The sequence below is a fragment of the Lithobates pipiens genome, unplaced genomic scaffold (assembly GCF_037356315.1).
Source record: "Lithobates pipiens isolate NorthernLeopardFrog02 unplaced genomic scaffold, aLitPip1_a1.2 Scaffold_28, whole genome shotgun sequence".
Lineage (NCBI taxonomy): Eukaryota > Metazoa > Chordata > Amphibia > Anura > Ranidae > Lithobates > Lithobates pipiens.
Genome location: NW_027507789.1, coordinates 147590904 through 147610069, shown reverse-complemented (window position 1 = coordinate 147610069; position 19166 = coordinate 147590904). Strand labels below are relative to the sequence as shown.

The window sequence follows — 19166 nt, the reverse complement described above, 5'->3', positions numbered from 1 at the left end:
GGGCCACCAACAGCTTGAATTTGGGTTGAAATTTGAGCCATGTTTTAAAGGCAGAAGGGACTTTCTGCGTACAGCAGCCTCCCTAATACTTACCTGAGCACCATTTCGATTCAGTAATGTTGCACGAGAGCCTTGGCTGTCCGAGACTCTCATGCCTGATTGGCTGAGACACAGCAGTGGGCTCCACTGTCAATCAAAGTCAGTGAGCCAATGAGGAGAGACAGGGATGGGGCTGAACCGCGGCACCGTGTCTGCATGGACACACAGAGCATTGGCTCAGCTCGGGTGCCCCCATAGCAAGTTGCTTGCTGTGAAAGCACGCAGCAGGAGGGAGGGACCAGGAGCGCCTGCGAGGGACCTGAGAAAGGGAGGATCTGGACAGCTCTGTGGAAAACCACTGCACAGAGCAGGTAAGTATAACATGTTTGTTATTTTTAAACAAAAATACAAAAAAAACACAAGACTTTAGTACTACTTTAAGCCATGAAATAAGCAGAAGCTCACCCGGCCTTGTGTGCACCTTCATTTGGCTGTTGGGCTGCCTATCAGGCGCTTGCACGGCAGACTGAGAGCTGAGTGGATAATTGTTATCAACCTGTCTTTACTATCAGAATGTCCAGAAAGCCCAACTTCAGGAAACTTTAAAATGATCCCCTGCAGTGGAGCTGCAAGGGTTATTTCTTATTTGCTCATTTAGGTCTGGGTGACACAGAAAAAAGGATGTACTTACCCAATCTTCCACTCCTCCTCATTGCTAGACCAGTCTTCTTCTCTACGCTCAAGGGGTCTAAAGTTCTGACATCAATAAGATCAACACAGGGTCCATAGCCTTGCACTGGGCGTGTTGACGGCAAAGGACAGTTCAACATCGGAGTGTGGGGAAGCAGAAGATCAGGTAAGTTAATGAGCTTCTCCTCTTCCCTAAATAAAGCGAACAGTTAACCCTTGCAGTGAGGGCACAACCCCACTACAAGAGGTAATTTTCACATTTCCCAGAGCTGAGCTTTAGGAAAACTATAAAACTATATAGTGAGGCATAATGCCCTTTACCCTGAAAAAATAGATTTAGGGCTAACATACATTTTTTTTGCACAGAATGACAAAAGAAATAGAAGAGAGACTGCAACTAGCTACCTAAAAGAAGTTCAAACAATCTACCCTGCCTGAACTAGAGATGCAGCTTAAAGGGGTTGTAAAGATTCCAGGTTTTTCCCCTTAATGCAGCTTCCCCCAGAGCCCCCCCCCCCCCATTTTCTTCCCCGAACCCGTCTGTTCCAGCGATGTGCATGTGCCCATCAGCTCCAGCCACTGTCTCCATCCTCATTGGATAGATTGATTGCAGCAGGAGCCATTGGCTCCGGCTGCTGTCAATCAAATACAGTGACATGGGACCAGTGACAGGGCAGAGTCCTGCTGTCTGTGTCAATGGATGTAGCAGTGGGACTTGTGAGCGCCCCCGCACGGGTGCCCCCAGGGAAAATGGCTCTCCGTGGGGGCACTCGAGAAGAGGAGGTGGCAGGAGAGCCACAGAGGCCCCCCAGAAGAGGAGGATGGGGGCTGCTCTGTGCAAAACCCTTGCACAGAGCAGGTAAGTATGACATTTTCGTTATTTAAAAAAAAATAATGAACCTTTACTATCACTTTAACTCTGCTAGATGTTGGAAGGACCCAATGCAGAGAGACAGGAAACAGCTTCACCTGGCCCAGCTAAATAAATGTACCTAATCAAGTTGCATGCTATCAATTGTCTTGAGACATCAAGCCCTATGGAAAGCTGTATAAAGAGTTGGTCCCTGAGACTACCTGACTGATAAGCACACCAGTACTACACTGCTAGTTTACTAGGTCTCCAGAGAAAAAAAAATGTATGCCCTAAACCACAACATGTTCTTGGGACCATGAAGGCACAGAGAAGATAAAGTAGGGACTACGTTTTGAACTTGTCAACTCCTGGCAATCTTGAGATAATGCTGACAGAAAGGATGAACATTGAAATATGGTAAACAAAGTGTAGCGCTAATTATACCTATGGAACGCTATGTCTGTAGTGTGCCAAAAAAAATTAAATTCCATCAAAACGTGTAAACACAACATATGCTGTGCTGTTCTTGAACGTTTTATCCTCTTGATTTCATCTTCATGGGATATTTAGACTACTGCTTTATATGTTACTGTATCTGCATAGCATATGTTGTGTTTTCACGTTTTGATACCATTTAAAAAAATTTGGCACACTATAGACATAGCGTTCCATAGGTATAATTAGCTCTACACTTTGTTTACCATATTCACCTTGGACTTTGCTTGTTTTGGTGTCAGTAGCTTCACATAGAGTGGTATAGTGCAGAAATGTCCTCCTTTTTTTCACATGAACATGGAAATGACATTTCACAATTGAGCAGTCGGCAAAATGTTCTCACCCTGCCACCGTGGCTCTTCTCCTAAAATCTTTTCTATCATGGCATGGCTTGCAGCTACAGCAGTCTGCCCTTCCATACTTCCATCCAGGGGTGTCTGTCCATTCTGCAGTGCCTCCATTGCCTGCAACTCCCTGCATTAAAACAGAAGACAAAACTTTAATATTATTGCAGATTCATATACCACACTTGGGGGTCAATGATACACACTGATATATCTAAGGACTCATTCACATGAGTGGTTAGGGGCAGTAAAAGCAGACAGTTGAGCCCTCTAAAATACCCACCTGAACAAGGACATGCAGCTTCTCAGGGCTATACACATGCTGTGGCAAAAATGCCCTTGTTGTGCTGAATGTGACCTATTTGAGTTAATGTGTGCAGTGCATGTGGTTGCGGCACAGTGCTTCAGTCTTTCCAGGGGGATAAAACAGGCAGTGAGGAGATGATAGCTGCCTGTCAACCACCCTCTGAAAAGCAAACCCCCACACCCCTACTGTTCGCCCACGTACACACGGTCGGACATTCCGACGGAAAATGTCTGATCGGACCGCGTTGTCGGATAATCTGACTGTGTGTGGGCTCCATCGGACTGTTTCCGTCGGAATATCCGACAGATAAAGTTTTAGAGCTGGGCTATAAAACTTTCCGACAACATGATCCGATCGGACTTTTTCCAATCGTTTGTAGAGAATTCTGATGGGACAAAGTGCCACGCATGCTCAGATCAAATTCCTAGACCAAAGCTATTGGCTACTAGCCTGAACGTAGTCCCGTCGTAATGAAATAACGTCGCCACGTTCTGAACGATCGGATTTTCCGACAACTTTGTCCGACCGTGTGTATGCAACACAAGTTTTGGACAAAATCCGTCGGACAAAATCCGATGGATTTTGTTGTCGGAATGTCCGACCGTGTGTACAAGGGCTTCTACATAAGCCAGGGAGGATTAGGACAGCTGACCAGAGTAAACAATCAGTCCACCTATATTAGGTGGCATGAAACCCTCAATTACCTTTGTTTTTAAGACAAATGCATTTCTATGATGTAGCTAGAGAATATTCTTAAAATTTTTTATGACTATCAATTAGGTAAAAGTGTAAGAACTAGTGCACTACTCTGTGTTTGAGAACACGCAAATAAAAAACAAATAATCAATTATTACTATTACACAAGTGTATCTGTACACTAATTAATGTTCAAAGGATAAAGCAGCCATTCCTTGTAGTGTCCCTACATACTGTACATCAACTGTGACAACTGCTAAGGAAAGGCGCTAAATTTGTATAAAAATATCAATAATAAAATGCTTACATACAAAAGTATATAGAACAAACATAATATCAACAAACAAGTGAAAAATGTTTCTCATAAGTGATCACCATAAAACAAAGATCCAGTGAAGGAAGATGCAACACAGAAGTGCCAAATAATGATCAAAGGTGGCGTAAGATATGTGGTGAAATGATAGTCCAGTGCAACAAGGTATAAAAAAAAAAAAAAAAAAAAAAAGCATAATTCGAGGGGACAGTGTTAATATATATTATATATATATATATATATATATATATATATATATATATATATATATATATATATATATATATATATATATATAATTATTCAGGATTTATATAGCGCCAACAGTTTGCGCAGCGCTTTACAATATGAGGGCAGACAGTACACTTACAATACAAATCAATACAGGAGGGATCAGAGGGCCCTGCTCGTTAGAGCTTACAATCTAGAAGGGAGGGTCAAGTTGAAACAAAAAGGTATTAACTGTGGGGGGATGAGTTGATGGAGAAAATGAAAATAAAGTTAGGTGTGGGTGGGGTAGGCTTCTCTGAAGAGAAGTGTTTTCAGGGATCGTCTAAAAGCTAATAAAGTAGGAGATAAGCGGACAGATTGGGGTAGGGCATTCCATAGGATTGGGGAGGCTTTGGAAAAGTCCTGGAGGCGAGTATGGGAGGAGGTGATGAGGGAGCTAGAGAGCAGGAGGTCTTGAGAGGAACGAAGAGGATGAGTAGGTTGGTATTTAGAGACTAAGCTAGTGATGTAGCTGGGGGCAGAGTTGTGGATGGCTTTGTATGTAATTGTTAGTATTTTGAATTTAATTCTTTGGCTGAGCGGAAGCCAGTGGAGGGATTGACAGAGAGGAGTAGCAGACACCGAGCGATTGGTAAGGTGGATGAGTCTGGCAGCGGCATTCATAATGGATTGAAGAGGTGATAGACTATGTAGAGGTAAGCCAATGAGAAGGGAGTTGCAGTAGTCGAGGCGAGAGATGACCAGCGAGTGAATTAAGAGCTTTGTTGTCTCATTAGTTAGAAAGGGGCGTAATTTGGAGATGTTGCGGAGGTTGAGGCGACAGGATTTGGACAGTGATTGGATGTGTTGCTTGAAGGAGAGTTCAGAGTCCAGGACTACACCTAGAACCTTGGCGTGAGGGGATGGGCTTATGGTTGTGCCATCAATTTTGACAGTGAGATCAGGGGAAGGGGCATATGGTGGCGGAAAAATTATAAGTTCGGTTTTGGATAGATTGATTTTGAGGAAGTGGTGTGACATCCAGACTGATATCTCTGATAGTAAATTAGTGATACGTGAGAAGACAGAGGGAGTGAGCTGAGGGGTAGAGAAATAGATTTGGGTGTCGTCAGCATAGAGGTGGTATTGGAAGCCGTGGGAGGCTATCAGTTGACCCAGGGAGGAGGTATAGATTGAAAATAGGAGTGGTCCAAGAACAGAACCTTGGGGGACCCCAACAGAGAAAGGAAGAGGAGAGGAGGAAGTAGAGTTGTAAGAAACGCTAAAAGGTGCGGTTGGATAAGTAGGAAGAGAACCAACGTAGAGTACGGTCACGGAGACCAAAGGTGTGGAGTTTTTTGAGAAGGAGGGGGTGGTCAACCGTATCAAAGGCAGCAGAGAGGTCCAGGAGGAGGAGTACAGAATAATGTCGATTGGTTTTGGCCGTTAGTAGATTGTTTGTTAGTTTTAAGAGAGCAGTTTCTGTGGAGTGTTGAGGACGAAATCCAGACTGAAGGGGATCAAGAAGGCCATTATCAGCGAGGTGGTCACTCAGTCGGTTGTAGACCAGACGTTCGAGTAGTTTGGATAAAAAGGGGAGCAAGGAGATGGGGCGTAGGTTGTTTGGATTGGATGGGTCCAGTGAGGGTTTTTTAAGTATGGGTTTGACAAGTGCATGTTTTAGAGAGTTGGGGAAGATGCCAGAAGAGAGGGAGAGATTGAAGATGTGAGTTAGAGAGTGTAGCATAGAGTCAGAGGGTGAACGCAGCATTTGCGAGGGAACAGGATCCAGAGGGCAGGTGGTAAGGTGGAGATTACCAAGTAGTTTAGCAACTTCGTCTATAGTGGTGGGGTTGAAAGAGGGAAGTAATGATTGTGACTGTGGGCATGATGTGTAAAGCGTGGAGGGTATCAGAACGTAGAAATCTCCGCGCAAATTTTATCAATCTTCTGTTTGAAGTGATTAGCAATCTCCTGGGCAGTGAGTGAGTTGGCGGGTGGAGGCGGTGGAGGACGAAGTAGAGAGTTGAAAGTAGAGAAGAGTTGACGTGGACGGGATGATAGGTTGCTGATGAGAGTGATAAAATAGTTCTGCTTGGCAGAGAGGAGGCTAGAATTGTAATTTTGGAGGGCAGATTTATATTGGTTGAAATCTCTCTGAGTCTTGGTCTTGCGCCACAGGCGCTCATGAGCACGACTAAGTTTTTTCAGACTTCTAGTGACATCTGTTTGCCAAGGTTGAAGGGGTCGGGGCTTGATTCTGTGTGTAGTGAGGGGGGCCAGTGAGTCCAGAGAGGCCAGAAGTGAAGTGTTGTAGACAGAAGTGGCTAGGTTGGTGCAGGATAGGGGTGAGATTTTGTCGTAGAGATTGTCAATAGCAGAGTAGAGAAGAGAAGGCTTGAGATGACGTAGGTTTCTGCGGGTAACTTTAATGCGGTTGGAGGGAGAGGAGGTGAGGGAGAGGAGGTGAAGGAGAGGGAGAGAGTGAAACTAATAAGGTGGTGATCAGAGAGAGGGAATGGATAGTTAGAGAGGTTGCATGGAGTGCAAAGGTGAGAGAAAACAAGGTCAAGGATATTGCCTTCGGAGTGAGTAGGATCATGTATCCACTGTTTCAGGTCAAAGGAGGAGGTTAGGCTGAGAAGTTTGGAAGGAGCAGAGGTGTTAGTATTAATAGGGACGTTGAAGTCCCCGAGAATGATTGTGGGGATTTCAGAAGAAAGAAAGTAGGGTAGCAAGGTATATATATATATATATATATATATATATATATATATATATATATATATATATATATATATAAAAAACTGTATAAAATTTCCGAATATATATGATATATATATTTTTAGCACTGTCACCTCAAATTATGCTTTTTTCTTTTTACACCTTTTTGCACTGGACTATCATTTCACCACATATTAAAAGCATTTTTAGATCAGTTTGGTAAGTGCCAACAAAAAATATATTTTTCCTTCGAGAATATGACTTCATGTGCCCCTGCCTGTGCTGATTGTTATCAGTTACATTGTTCCCAGATGTCTCTAAGGGCTACAGAACCCCTTCCACTTATGTTATGGAGAAGAAAGAGAAGGACAGGATTGCAGTCCCATCCTAGGGTACCAATGCTGCTTCTTCATAGATACAGTACAGTGGTGAGCATTGTTACCCAATGGCAGGAAGTGTGTTTCTGGCAGGAATAAAGAAAAAAGCCTGAAAAAAGAAAACAAATACAGCCACCACATCCAAAGACTGGCAGGCTACATCATCTAACACAGCTTTTCTCAACCTGAATACCCCTACAGGATACTAGGGCCCTCCCACCCAACGGTGTTAGTATAGTTGTGACACAAACATCAGTTGACAGAGCAAACCGCATGTGATCATTGAAGCTTCTTCTCTCACAGAAATCCACTGACATCAATGATCTTTTAGCTGTAATTTTTCCAGAGGACATTCTTTGACTACCAATGTAAGGGGCCCTTCTGACCACCTACATACAGTAAGTGGACCTTTTCCCCCCACTGATGGTCAAGGTAAGGGGCTATTCTCCCCACTGAATAGCAACATAATTATTACCTACTCCTCACTGACTACAATCATAAAGAGACCTTTTCCCTCCCACAGACCACAAACATAGGGGGCCCTTCTCCCGGACCACAAAAAATTGGTGTTGTTCTACACTGACCACCAATGTATAACTGCCCTTTTCCACTGACCACCAACACATGGGGGAGAAGGTTTCCCAACATATGAGGCCCTTCACCCCTAACCACCAATATAAGGGAGCACTTTTTCACAAACCATCAGTGGTAAGGTGAACACTTCTTCACTGAGCACCAATGTAAGGGAGCCCTTCTCCACTGACATCAATGTAAGGGAGCCTTTCTTCACCAAGGTACAGGGTCCCTTTGCACTGACCACCAACTTATGGGGCCCTTCACCACTAACCACCAATGTATGGAGGTACTACTTCGCTGACTATCAATATTTGAGGCCCTTATCCACTGACCTGTAACATACGGGGGCTCTTCACCACTAATCACCAATGTAATAGGGCACTTTTTAATGAATCATCTTGTGAAGGGGAAGAATTCTTCACTGACCACCAATGTAAGGGGGCACTTTTTCACAAACCATCTTGTGAAGGAGAACACTTCTTCACTGGCCACCAATGTAAGGAAGCCCTTCTCCACTGACGTCCAATGTATGGGGGGGCCTTATCTACTAATCACCAATATCAGGGGGTCTTTCTCCACTGACATCAATGTAAGGGAGCCCTTCTCCACCAAGGTATGGGGTCTCTTCTGCACTGACCACCAATACATGGGAGCCCTTCACCACTAACCACCAATGTATGGAGGTTCGTCTCCACTGATTATCAATGTTTGGAGCTTTTCTTCACTGCCCACCAAAGTGGACCGCCAAAATAAAAAGGGGCCCATCACCACTGACTACCAATATAAGGGGCCCCTCATCCCTGAATAACACTATAAGAGAGCCCTTCTCTATTGATCACCACTGTAAAAGGGTCCTTTTCCACTGACCACCCAAATAAGGGGGCCTTTCTTCACTGACCTCTAATGTATTAGAGCCCTGCCCAACCGATCACTACTGGAAGATGGCCCTTCTCCACTGACCACTAAAAGGGAGCAATATAATTTTATTTTCCTGCCCATTATTACTTGTTCAGATTCAATTTAATGTGTATCAATAAAAATTTAATTATTGCGTACAACAGGAGGTGTTGGAAAATGATCTATTTTTCTTTTGGTATTGAGTATCATAGCTAAAACATACTGATTACCCATATGTACCTAGCTGCAGATATAATAACTGAAAATGATGTCAATGGTTCTTTAAAGGTAAAAAAGGTTGAGAAAGCCGTTTCATCACATTATTATTGTATAATTTGGTGTAAGTTAAAAAAGGCATCAAGTATTCTTGCACAAGTGTATGTGTGATCCTCCTACCTTATATCATACACAGGGGAGCGTAGATCATGGGGCCCATGGGCGAAGGCACAGTGCTGCCCATTCTTGGTACAATGACCCTTAGAGTCTGTCTCATGGATGCAGATGCCAGTTTTGTAATAGCGTAAGTGGTACCTTCTTTCCGTATCCCCTGTTGTTCTGTGTAGGAAGGGGCAACTGGGCAGAAAGTAGGAAAGAGTAAGTTACAATAAAAAACATTTTTTTACACTTACAACAAGGCCATTAAAATGTAAGTCAAGTCAGAACCTTTTTTTTAGTTTTGAACAAAGTGGGGCAGTGTTAGAACCCCTGTTCGGTTATTACTGTTCTCTAGGTCTCAGTAAGACTAAGTTCACACTTGCAAAAAATCCTAACACCGACTAATGCGAACCAATGCACCTTTAGCATTAACGTGCATCTTTTTATGTGTTTAAGGCATGTTAAAGAACGCACCCCAGATGCCCTCCAAATTATTATTATTATTTTCTTATATAAAAGGGGGAAGTGTTTTTTTTTTCCCCACCTAATAATTTTGAACAAACGCTTGTCAAATGATCTGTAAACACGTCTTAAACTATACAGGTGAGTTTACAGCGCACTTCCATAGACTTGAATTGAAGAAGCTGACAAGCTTCAACTCCTCCAGAGACTCAACATGTAGCTTCATTTTTGCCACACGGTGATGTGAAGCGACGCAAACGCTACATGTTTTTCAAATGTTAACAGTTCTGTCTGCTGCCCATATTATTTATTGTAGGCTGCCTTCCTAGGCATTCGGGAGCAGCAAAATTGCACCCTAATTGCCTGTTTCTAATGCCAGTGTGAGTAGGAACCCCCTGTTCGATTTGTATATCTGTCTCTGTCATTGTTGCAGATTTTTTCCCCCATTTACTATTAGCTAAAACCATTGTGAGCAGGACAGGAAGTGAGATTGAATCTCTTTAATAGAGCTCCGAGTAGCAGCACAAACCCAACACTAAAATAAAGAAAAAATTGGCTTAGCATACACTTTAAAACACACTGGAGTTGATTTAATAAAGGCAAATAGACTGTTCACTTTGCAGTTGCTCCAGAGCTTAGTAAATGAGCAGGCGCTCCCTTGACTTCCATCATCCAATCATGTGCAAGCAAAAATTTTGTTTTTTGATTTTCCTTGTATGTGATTGGGTATTCTTTGCAAAATGAGGTGCACAGTCTATTTGCCTCTAGTAAATCAACCCCTATGTTTCTGATATCACGTACCATGCTGATTAGACTTCCTTTTTATCAACTAAAGAGTTTTGTATAAGTCAGCAGTAGGAAACCTTCTGAGTGTACCATGCCAAAAAATGTTTTCACGAAATTGAGAGTGCCATATACAAAATAAATGTCTACTTCACAAACTCAATCAACAACATTTAGTAAGTAAATGATGGTGCTATAAACTAGATCATGCAATAATAACCTGCAACGTTGACATCAGTCTCTGCCATAACAAGACCCAGTATTGGTGTCAGTGTCTGCAAAAACAACCCCCAGCATTGGTGTCAGTGTCTGCAAAAACAACCCCCAGCATTGGTGTCAGTGTCTGCAAAAACAACCCCCAGCATTGGTGTCAGTGAGTGGGAAAACAACCCCCAGCATTGGTGTCAGTGAGTGCAAAAACAACCCCTCAGCATTGGTGTCAGTGAGTGCAAAAACAACCCCTCAGCATTGGTGTCAGTTAGGGATGAGCTCAGGCGTGTTCGCATGGAACACGTGCGCTAATCACAGGCAGCGAGACTACCTAGATCGGGCAATGTCTCATTGCCTGTGATTAGCACAGCGCTGCGCCGACTTCCTAGCGGGCTCTGCCCGCCTGAGCTCATCCCTAGTGTCAGTGAGTGCAATAACAACTCACAGGATTGGTGTCAGTGAGTGCAATAACAACCCCCAGCATTAGTGTAAGTGAGTGCAATAACAACTCACAAGATTGCTGTCAGTGAGTGCAATAACAACCCCCAGCATTAGTGTCAGTGAGTGTAATAACAACCCCCAGCATTAGTGTCAGTGAGTGCAATAACAACCCCCAGCATTAGTGTCAGTGAGTGCAATAACAACACCCAGCATTAGTGTCAGTGAGTGCAATAACAACACCCAGGATTGGTGTCAGTGAGTGCAATAACATCTCCCAGAATTGGTGTCAGTGAGTGCAATCAACATCTTTCAGCATTGGTGTGAGTGACTGCAATAACAGTACCCTGCATTGGTGTCAGTGTCTATAAGAACAACCCCCAGTATAGGTGTCAGTGTCTGCAATAACAACCTCCAACATTTGTGTAGATCATGGGGCTCATGGGCAAAGGAATTCTGGGTGTGGTTTAAAGTAATACAGGTAAATATAATATAATATAGTCTTCGCATTGTGTTCGCTGTACATGTTTGTTGCAATCTTGTACTATCAGGCATTTTAGTATCCAGCAATTGTTGAAACAACACTTTGTTCAGGAATATGTAACACATAGTGTGGCACAATAGCTACAGTAGGTTTAGGGTCACCGTACACTTTGTAGTATGACTGCACAATGTTTATACAATCAACTTTAGATTAATCAAAAAGATGTATGAGGACCTACATAAACTATACAATCAATCTGTATCCAAACAGACAGGCTCACTGCATAGTTATTGGTAGATCAAGGTAGATTATTCAATTAGATGGTAATGTGTGTGGTGAGCTTAGGATCACGTAACAGTGTCTCTAAAACTGGCCATAAATTATGCAATTTTCTTACTCAACTTACTTTAGATTTACCTTCAACTATGGCAAGGGCCTGTACGATTGCATACAAATTTAAATTATTTAGGCTTGACCTCATATTATATGGTTTTGGTAAATCTAAAGGAAAACTGTACAAGAAAATTGTATAATGTATGGCCAGCCTTACATTGCTTGTCAGTGAAAGAGAAAAGCATGCCCTTGCATTGGTGGTAGAAAAAAAAATGCCCCACTTTTTGGTGGTCATTGGGAGAGAAATTGCCTGACATCATTGGCCAGTGGGATAAAAACAAAATGAACCCCTGTTGGTGGTCTGTGGTAGAAAAATGCCCGGCATTTTTGGACGGTAGGAGAAAAATTAAATTATCGCCAATTGGTGGTCAAAAGGAGAAATTCTGACTTCATTGGTCTGTGGGGAAAAAAATGCCCTGTGTTATTGGTCAGTGGAAAAAAAACAGGCAGCATCATTGCTCAGGAGAGAAATGACTTCTTATTGGCCAGCAGTAGGAAATGAATGGCAAGGAAAAACGACTATGGAGTCAAGTGGAAGTAAAATGCTGAGTGCAGAGGTCAGGAGTACGTAGTGTTAAGTTCAGGGGTCAGGAGTAAGTAATGCAGGGTGCAGGGGTTTGTAATTAAATAATGCAAAGTACAGGGGTCAGGAGTTGCTGTCGCTGGGTGCAGGGGTCACAAGTTGGTAATGCAGAATACATAAGTCAGGAGTAAGGATGAGTTCCGGCGTGTTCACATACTCCACATGCAGAGCCCAGCAGGAAGTCGGCGCAGCGCTGCACTAATCACAGGCAGTGAGACATTGCCCCGATGCGCGGCTGCAGAGATCGGGCAATGTCTCACTGCCTGTGATTAGTGCAGCCCTGCGCCGACTTCCTGACGGGCTCTGCACGTGGAGCATGCGAACACGCCGGAGCGCATTTCTAGTCAGGTGTAAGTAATCCAGAGTTCAGGAGTAAGTAATGGAGAGGGCAGACAGGGGTGACAGGACACACGCTCCAGGTGAGCACACAGACAGCCTCTCTACACATCGACAGGTGCTGGTCCGGTCCGTGAGTGTAGGCTGACTGCAGTTAAATGATGTAGAAGATAAATTAAGTTTATTGAAATCTTCAATGCATAAAAATGTACAGACAACACCGCTCCAAACCAGGGATAGTGGTTAACATGTTTCACGCAGATTGCACTGATGAGTAAGTGCATGCTGCATGAAACGTGTTAACCACTATTCCTGCTTTGGAGCTGTGATGTCTGTACGTTTTTTGCATTGGAGAGTTCAATAGACTTCATTACTCTTCTACATTGTTGGAGTGTGGTCAGTCAACTTGCCTTTTTCTTCACAGTGCACAGTGGCACCTTATGTGTAAGACCCAGAGTGGACATGTGTGTACCCCGAAATGTGCCCTGTCCCCAGCTCCTTCTGTACACAACACATCCCCTCTGCTTTGGGTACGTTTTGCTACTGCCCCACAGGCTCCTTTATCATAACTAATAGTTCCCCTGCACTAACTTCAATCCATTTTGCCTACCCCCTTTTCCCAGTTCCACCCCTATGTCCTAAACTGCCACAGCAACCTGTTCTGGTGTTCGTCCCCACCAATCCATCTTATACATCCAACTCATGCCCTTGTATGTGATATCACATATCAATGTCTTGGATGGATGAGAGAGGTGGATCAGCAGGCACCAGTGCACCAGATACTCTGTCTTCTCACCACTGCTTCTATGCACCACTCTGCGTATGGAGCTAGTCACTTGCAGGCTGAAAAGGTATCATGGGCTACCCCTGGTGTACAGCAAATGTAGAGTATATAAAGTATAATTAAAATATGTAAGTACAGTAGATGTTTCAATACTATACTAACGGCAAAGTTGTTGCATAGAGTGTATGCATAGCTCAAACATTTTGGTAGAGCAGGAAAGAGTTGCAACCCCTACTGGGATATTTTTTGATGTCAGAGATGCAAAAGGAAGTGAGAGGAAATTTCTACAAACTAGGTTTATCCTCGCCTGTTCTGGTAACAACTCAAGAATTCTGGATTTCTCATCACTTTATGTCTCAATGAGAATGGTCATCAGGACAAAAAGAGAAGAATATACAGTACCTAGCAGGAACACAGACAGCATTGAAACCACAATAGGGTTTTGAACATGGTCTCTTATTTGTTTGCTGTTCGTGTCCACTGCTGGGGAGATTTCCCTTCATTTCTTGTCCCAGAGATGCAATAAGTGGGAAAAAATGTCTACAAAATGGAGGGAGTGTACCCCTACCTCCTGTTCTGGTCACAACTCTGTTTTTGTTGTGTTTTTTTTAGCACTTTCTCTCATCTCTGTGACAATGGACATGAGGGCAAAAATAGAGGGTGATATACCTAGTGGGGGACACGGATAACCAAAAAAAACATGACAGGGCTGTTAAGCGTTCTCTAATCTATCCAAAACAAAAACAGTTTTGCCTTTAATTCCTCTTAAAGCATTGGTTGTCAACTTATGAGCTAAAGGGGGCCTCAAATGTGGCCTCTGACAGTGCCAAAGGGTGGCACATAATGTTAAATACATGTAATGCTTGTGGGGACTGTCAGACTGCAAGCCTAGTAGAGGAAATGAGGGTCAGAGTGTGGACGTGGCCATTTTTGGCTGGGGATATGCTGCATAAGACAATAGGAAACTGGGAACACGTTACATGAGGTTAGCAGTGATCAATGCTATTACCCTAATCAATGTTTTCACTAATGACTGCTGAAGTCCAAGGGCCGAACATTATAAACCAAAGGGCCAATTGTGGCCCTCAGGCCACAGGTTGGGCACCAAGGCCTTAAAGTGTATGTAAACGTTAATAACAGACTTCCCTTATTTGTTAAGCCCCATACACACTATCAGATTGTCTCCTGATTTTTTCCTTCAGGTTTACCAAAACCATGTAGTACAAGGGCCTGCCTGATTGCATACACATTGAAACCCCTAAGGTTTGACCTCATATTATATGGTTTTGGTAAATCTGATGGAAAAAAATCAGCAGACAATCTGATAGTGTGTATGGGGCTTTACTGTGACAGACCTAGCCGAGACACAGGCTTTTTGAGAGGACTGAGTGCGAGCCTCTTGCCGATCGATTATGGGTCCTGGATTTTAAGGGGCACAGGGTGAATGAGAACCCCACTATAATCTGTGCTAGTCAGATTCAATGTTGTATATATGTATATATGATATGTGTTGTCTCATGCTGTTGGGACACACACTGTCAGATGCTAATGTCATTAACTCCAGACACCTGTCTCTTGTGTAAATGAGTCTGGCTTGTAAGGACATTCCAAACATTGTTGTTTGTGCTAATTAACCCTTTGTTTATGTTTATAGTAATGTTTATTGAATTCGGCAGAAGCCGAAAAGTCTTATCCCTCAGTCAACTAATCTGAGTGTTGATTAGATAATTATCTCATGCTAATTAGGTTAGGTTTTAGTCACCCCGCTGTATATATTTTGTGTGAGATCTCAAATAAAGGTCATTCCTGATGTACTCCTAAGCCTGGTGTCGTCTAGTGCTTGGGGGTTCCTATAGCCACATCCATTGGACTTGTGTTCCAGGACTTAGGAAGCGGTATATAGACTGAAGCACTCAATCGGAGTGTGGGATCGGTTCCGTCACAGTTACCTTTTCATCTGTTAAAGTGGAATTCCTTCCCAACACTATTTTTATAATTGTTCCCTTCCTGTTATCTATGCTGCCTAACTTGTGTAAAAAAAAAAAATGTGTATGCTTACCTATGTAGCGCCGGTACTCCTGAAGAATATGCGCTATGTCTGTAAATGTATTTTTTTCCAAGACTATAGCTGAGTCTTGGGGTTAATTGTTCTAAATTGTGGTTTTGGCATCAGTTTGGCTGGGCTGTACTAATGTTCTGCCTGGTCATAGGTGTAGGTAACACCTTTGACAGGCATTGGAACGCAGTCTGGTTGGACGCATTGGGTACCCATCTCTCTCTCGGAGCCATAGTGGGTGCGTTGTCTCGATGTGTATTCCGGGAGAGGGTACTTAAGGTGCTGAAGTCACATGGTTCTGGGTTCCGGTCCAGAAGTATGTTCGGACTCCATGGTCCTGGTCCTCCTGACCAGCCCCCAGAGGCCCTCATGGCCTGGGGTGCGGATCCATCCATTTCCGAGTCTCAGGACTGGCTAGTCTGAGGCACAGTAATTGGAAGGAAGATTCTAAGGTGGTCCAGTGCCTTCTCAGGTTTTGGAGAGGCCCAGCAACTCGTCATGCAACTGGGGGAGGACTCTTCGGAAGAGGGCCATGCACAAGGCTGGCTGCTCGGTAAGAGCCTGGATGCTGAGCTGTACGGATACTAATTGAATCCACATTTCTTACAGTATCGCCGGACCGGCTGCAAGATACTGGTACCGCAAGAAGGTTCCTATTCACATCCCTCTGTTACAACTAAGTTCCTGTGAGAGACTTAATGTGTTCATCTAGAAGTTTGCAACCAACACTGTGGCAGAGACTTTGCTAAGTTTGAGTCATGTGTCGGTTGCTAAATCCATGGATTTATCCCACAGTGGAAATATCCAGTTGCGAGTGAATATTCACTGGATTATCTAGAGAGAGACATTTATTAAGTGTCAGCAGTTTAAAAGTGCCTGAGCTTCCATACCTATACCCTACTGAGAGACTGTATTTCTGTTCAACGTTTTAAGCAAATAAAAATTCCTAAGGGAATTCAAGTGTCGGTCTCTGCAGTTATTGGGCCATCAACCTCGGGAACCCCTAGACAAGGAAGACGAGCTACAAGGCTGAGGAGGCAAAAACGGTGAGCCCAAGAAAACCAGCCGCTCCTTCGGGGGTCAGTGCTACACCTATTTTTAGTTTGCTCTGGTCACATGATCTGCACCTTTTCCCCCCTATGTCAGTCAGTGGCAGCTGCAGGGGAGAGGAGAGAGCGCCAACAAGAGCTGAGACATGGGAGCCTATGAAAACTCCTGAAGAAGCCATGTTTATGGAAAAACATGTATAGAATGTAACATCTGTAGCTTTACTAAATGTAGCTTGAACCAATCACTGTTGAATGATGACTGCGTAGAGGGTTCTTTACTGTAAGAGCAGTTAGGATGTGGAATTCCCTTCCATAGGTGGTGGTCTCAGCAGGGAGCAATGATAATTTCAAAAAACGATTAGATAAGCATCTGAACGACCACAACATACAGGGATATACAATGTAATACTGACACAAAATCACACACATAGGTTGGACTTGGTGGACTTGTGTCTTTTTTCAATTTCACCTACTATGTAACTATGCAACACTATGATTATTGGTTTGATTAAAGGTTTGCCTTTGGGAACATGTCATATGTTACACCCATTTTTAGGGTGGAACATGTAACACCTTCCCAATGCTGCAGCCGCTGCCCTCTCTCCCTGTGGCAGCAGCACGGGAAGAAGTTTCCCATACTAGCTGTCACTTTTTAAAATCAGTGCGGCCGTGCCATTCCTTCACACAGCTCTGTGCATCAATAAACTACCGGCATCCTTTGCGGTTATCAGGTTGTAGTTCTCAAAGAACTACCACAGTGCTGTGGTAATTTATTGATTTGTTTCTGTCAGTGTATCTGCCTGATCGTATGGAGAGTACGGGTATACAGATATACTGACAGATCTGAAGGAAACCTGCATGGCACCAGCAGTCTTCTGATTGCTGGTGCAATGCTTTACAGACTGCAAAAGAAAAAAAAATAATAAATGCACATTTTTTTAGCTGTAAAAAAAATGTGCATTTATTATTTTTTTCTAAAATGTATCCTTTAAACAACCTCTGTAGCTTGATATATGTTGATTGGACCAATCAATTTTGAACGAGACCACAATATGATTACTGGTTTTATTAATAAATTTTAATGGAATAAGTGGATCTATACATTTTTACTAGTCTTCTTTGTATGTGCACCTAAAAAGTCCCGCTTTACCTGAACAGTTTCTCACTAACACAGGGGACCACGTGACTGGACGAAAAAAGGTAAATGCACATCTTTTTTGCACAGGTTAGGCAGCAAAGGTAGCAGTAAAGGGAGAAAAATTTTTTAACATTTTTAACATAGCTAGTGTTGGGCTGGAATTCTACTTTGAGAGTACAAAAAACTTCCTGTTGATCCTGCCAGAAACTCCTGTGATCTTATAACTTCCTCTGCACTCTGCCTGGGCTAACTATTATCAGAACACCTTCCTCCTATGTTGTGGGGAAAAAAGGAGAGCGAAAAGTGTTTTGAAGGTCCTGCCCTATGGTCCTATGATGACTATGCTGCTCCTCCATAGATACAGTACAGTGAGTGAGCATTTTCACCCTAGGATAGAATGTGTGCTACTGGAAGGATTACCAGGTGAAAATAAAGGATAACAGCTTGAAACAGCTTGGTAAAAACAGCTTGGTAAACTTCAATATATTACATATTTGTTCTTGGGTTGAGATATGCTTTAAAGTGGTGGGCCAGCGATAAAAAAATAAAAATAAATAAAAGTCAGCAGCTACAAACACTGTAGCTGCTGACTTTTAATAAGCACTTACCTTCTTTCTAGGGTGCCCGCAATGTCGGCCGCCTCGAGGCCGACCCGTCCCTCGGCTCTCGGCGCCGCCATTCAAAGTAAGGGAAACAGGCAGTGGAGCCTTGCAGCGAAGCCTGTTTCCTAGTGCGCATGCGTGATTCGCGTGACGCTTTGTGAATGGGGCGCGCTGTGTTGTGGGCCACACACAGTTCCCACAACACTCCGTGTCCCATTCAGCAGAAGACAACGCGAGGAGGGGAAGACCAAAGATCTCCAAGGTATTGCAAGAGGCAGATTAGGACGATCTGCCTAGCAACAGCCATTTCTGGTACGTGAAAAAAAAAATTGTTTTTTTTTGGAGCAAAAAAAAAATTGTTTTTTTTTTGGAGCCTTTTTATGCATTTTTTTTTTTTTTTAGGGTGGACCGCACCTTTAAGTATTCTTTTGCTGACCAAGCATTTCTTTGTAAGACAACCAGTCATTTTCTGCTTCAGGGCTCATCCACTGTTCTATTCTATAGAATCATAAATAAGCAAAGTACTACCTAAATGTCAGTCAATTCATTTTATGTCTTCTAGCCTGTGTTTGTTTTGTGGCAAAGAACAGCTAAGAGCCTATTTGGATACTTCTTCATTCTTCAATGCATATAAATGCATGTATTTGCATAATTATATGCCAGATTGATGTGTTATAATGCAGATGTGAAAAAAGACAACACATAGGGATTGATTTACTAAAGGCAAATAGACTGTGTACCTTGCAAGGGCAGTTGCACTCATTTTCCCCAGTCAATGTAATGCGATACAGCTTCACTTTGTAAAGAATACCCAATCAGGTGCAAGTAGAATTAAAAACAAAATAATAATAATAATAATTTTTTTGCTTGCACATGATTGGATGATGGAAGAGCTTTAAGACATTTTCTAAGCTCCGGGGAAAATGAGTGCAACTGCAATTGCAAAGTGCAT

The 19166-nt window shown here is 43.1% G+C and overlaps 1 protein-coding gene across 2 annotated transcripts in view; it reads right to left on the bottom strand.

The window, feature by feature from the left end:
• Nucleotides 1–19166, bottom strand: part of UNK (unk zinc finger) — a 106760-nt gene that overhangs the window by 69854 nt on the left and 17740 nt on the right. For both annotated transcript variants that reach the window (XM_077459684.1, XM_077459686.1), the window contains 2 exons: nt 8918–9094; nt 2421–2551 (listed from right to left, as the gene is read on the bottom strand). In XM_077459684.1, the coding sequence (XP_077315810.1) occupies nt 2421–2551; nt 8918–9094 (308 nt within the window). The remainder of the gene's footprint in view (nt 1–2420; nt 2552–8917; nt 9095–19166) is intronic.